We start from the raw sequence: 3652 nt of genomic DNA, 5'->3' as shown, positions 1-3652 counted from the left end.
TTTGTAGTGAGTCACGTAGGTACGTGTCACTTGTTGTATGACAAATATATGTGGTATATATTTATGCATACTTTTCACGAGTTCTTCATTTTTCTGACTGTAAATGCCGTGCATTGAATTTAACAGAAATGTGAACGAGAGACGTTATTATCTTTGACCCATCAAATGAATGGAGTCATTTATTTTCAGAATCAAAGTTTAACATCAAACCTTTACATTAATTTGGCAAAATATGAAAATAATAACAGACAGTTTCACAGAAAATGAACTTCAAATCACTCGGCGGTGATTTGAGGACTTTGCTTCAGATATTTCTAAAAATATCTGTACTGATTTATGAGAGAGAGGTGAGTTTAAGAGGAAACTGAGATTTATCTTAAAGAGGAATATGTGAGGGAATTTAATCTGTTTGACCAGAAATTGCACGCTCCGTCAGATCTCAGCTTTGCCCACGGTACACTTGGTCGAAGAAGAACTTTTACCTTGTTGAAGTTCATCAGCTCAGTAAGAATCCTTCAGACTCTTTTTCAGCGTCTCCGTTGAGAACTGCTAAAATCCTTAGAGAGTCGTGCGTGGTTAGTTCAAACAGAATCATAATTCCAAAACGTCTCTGGATTCTCGGCAACTCTGACTCTTCATTGTCAGCAGCTCTCAGACTCTTTCAGATCTTCTCAGACTCCAAAACTCTCCATAACTCTAGTTCTCTTCTGAACTCCTTGAGAACTTTTTCATTCTCGGAATCTTTTCCATTCTCTTCTAACATGAACTGGGAAGTTGCCACATTTTATTTGGGTCGACTTCCGGTTCAATTTAGAGCTTTCTGATTCGTGGATGTACCAGAAAGAGGTGTGGTTTTTTGACGTAAGTTATTATCAAAAGTCAAGGATTGTTTTCAACATACAGAAAAGATTATTGCAGTCGACCAGACTTCGTGGAGTCTCACACTTGGTAATCTTTTCAAATAGTAAAACATGACATTTCTTCTTCAGTAAACATTTAGTTGACCGAAGCTTCAACTTTCACACACTTACGACTTGGCTCATTTCAGACAGAAAATCAAGAAATGCATATTCAGGTGATTTCTTCTTTGAATGAGGAATAAAATCATTACTTACTGTTTATGAAAAATAAAAATGAGTAGTTCTTTTCAACCTGTAAGCATTGAGTGAAACTAACACAATTTGATTATCAAACATTTGTAAAACAGTAATGATTATAGAGGATTGTCTTTTCTGCTTGATTAATTCAAGAAAGAAAGTCATCAGATGGCCCAGACTTATTCAGATCAATGAAAATAACAGTCTCTGTCCATCTGGTAGATTTGAGGTCAGATCATCAGGTCATCTAGTTCACTACATATTGTTTTAAATTTTAGCTGAAATATATATATTTTTTAAAGTGCAAATCCTCAAATGGTACATTACCAAAATGAGTTTCACATATTTTCTTGTTAAAAAACAAAGTAAGAAATCAGTGGCAGTATGTCTAGAGTTAAAAATATACAATGAAAGAAAACATGTCATAGTTATTTTCTTTTTAAATATCCATACCTCTTCAACCTCCTTCTCTTAAATCTTCCCAGGGTTGCTGGAGGACACTCCGTCAGGTGTGGACCCAAATGCAGAGTGCTGCGATGTGCGGTGGGACTCAAAAGTGGACAACCAATCCAGGGGAACCCTAAAAAGGACTCACCCACCATGCCAGCATCGAACCTCGCTGAGCTCCTCGGCAGCCTGCAGACTGTGTAACAGCCGGCTCAAACTTTGCCTGCTGGTCCTTGTACTTTTGCACACTGTTGCCAGCCTCACTGCATCCCACAATGCAACGGGACTGGGCCTCCCCACCATCGCGCCACTGGAGGATAGCCCTGCCAATGAGGAGTGACAGAGCTGCCAGGCAGGATGATAGTTTGTAGGAATGGCGGATTGGGGGGGGGGGGGGGGAATTCCCTCGCCATGGCAACCATTGTGGAAAAATACTGCAACGGTTGTGCAAACGGCTGGAGCTGTGTGCCTGCAGACATTCAGCAACACAAAGAGAAAACGTGGGACGCTTTGAGACGATGGACGCTTAAATCAATCAAAACAAAGAAGCAACTTAGACTTACACAAACTGAGGGGTTAAATCAGCCCCTTGGTAGGAAAAGGGACAATGCCACCGCCTTTGTTGAGAGGGGAGGTCAGCTTCCTTGTGGCTGAGTTTCTCTAATTCGCTTTTTTACACTGTGTTCCAATTATTGGTTTCTGTTGCACTGGCTGACTATGAAATAACACAATCATATTCTCCTTCTAATATTCATATTCGTCTTTGTTTCTGAGTCCTTCAGACGGGAACAAAATGTGTCCTCTAAGTAAGACAGAAAATGTGAAGGAAAAAAAAATTAGCTGCAGATTTGTGTATGTGTCTTTACACGTGTGCGTGTCTGTGAGAGAGTGAGCGCATGTCGCCATCTTAAAAATCTACCTAAAACTGGAGCCGCCGATTTTCCAGAGAGCCCCTGAGAGTCCAATCAGCTCCATCCATTGGTGTGTTGGTTCATTCCAGTTGTAATTTAACTGGGTTTGAATGTGGTTCTGGTGCCCACATTACATCTGAGTTTAACACAAGTTATATGTTGTAAAGGTTTCAGAAATTGGTATCGGCAAAAAGCTAACACTCTGGCTCAGGAAGTTTTTCTTTAGTGGTGCCAAAGTCTGAAACAATGTTTTTATGCCTCACTTCACCTAATCTGTGTTCACCATAAGAACAAAGATAGCATTAAATCCACTGGTAGTGGAAAGAAAATAATCAGATTAAATCAATTTATTTCAGTCTAAACTTGTTTTGAAAGCTATTTTAAATGCACATGTTCAGGTTTAGCTTATTCGAGCCATTGTCAGTTTAACCAAGATATTAAACTCGTCCTGCCCACTTTATTTCTTTTATTAGTTTAAACCTCAATATAAACTTTTTTATTTTTAATATTACAAAAACAAAATGTCATGGTAAAATCCCAGCTGTCGCAATCAATATAACGGATAAATTGACAGTTTTCACCCAAATTTTCGAGCATTTTAAAGAGTTCAAAAAAGCTTTAAAACATATTTTATTGCGTATTATTTTTCTAAAGGAGACAACTGCATTTGGTCTAAAATTCCTTGGTCAAATTGACATATTTTATTGTAATTCCGTCCAGTTTATGTGCTTATCCAAACACACTGAAAACTTTGAGGTCTGCTGCAACAACAGTTTGAAGAAGCTTTATATTTTTACTTGTATAATACAAAAAAATGGGTTTATTTGGAAGGTCAAGCTGGTTTATTGCGATAAACGTGGTTGCAAAGGTGGCTTAAAAATAAAACTATTATTCAAAAGATAGCATAATAAAGTCTATTATATACAAAGTAATATAAGAATATAATAAAATGTATTGCCGTAACAGTATGGTCATTTCAGTCGAATGGTTCAGCAAACTTAAACACCTGGGACAGTTTTGGAAAGTTACTTTGGGTAAAGTTACTTTTTTTTTCTTTACAGTGCAAATGTGTGAGCAGCAGACAAACAATGATTATTGTACTCTAGGTTTCTTTAGCTTTAGCTCACCTGCAGGACCCCCCCCCCCCCCCACATTCTTGGCTCCCTGTACCAGAACTAAATCAGAAGTATTTCTTAT

At 38.0% G+C, this 3652-nt stretch overlaps 1 protein-coding gene across 1 annotated transcript in view; it reads left to right on the top strand.

The window, feature by feature from the left end:
- The window catches only part of LOC119419663 (transmembrane protein FAM155A), a 119684-nt gene extending 117800 nt beyond the window's left edge, over nt 1-1884 (top strand). The window contains exon 3 of the mRNA XM_037687028.1: nt 1583-1884. Within this exon, the coding sequence (XP_037542956.1) occupies nt 1583-1884 (302 nt within the window). The remainder of the gene's footprint in view (nt 1-1582) is intronic.
- The last annotated feature ends 1768 nt before the right edge of the window (nt 1885-3652 follow it).

This window comes from Nematolebias whitei, chromosome 13, assembly GCF_014905685.2.
Source record: "Nematolebias whitei isolate Nwh7 chromosome 13, NemWhi1, whole genome shotgun sequence".
In the NCBI taxonomy this organism is placed as follows: Eukaryota; Metazoa; Chordata; class Actinopteri; order Cyprinodontiformes; family Rivulidae; genus Nematolebias; species Nematolebias whitei.
The sequence above is the reverse complement of the archived record's forward strand: the minus strand, read 5'-3'. Positions and strand labels throughout refer to the sequence as shown.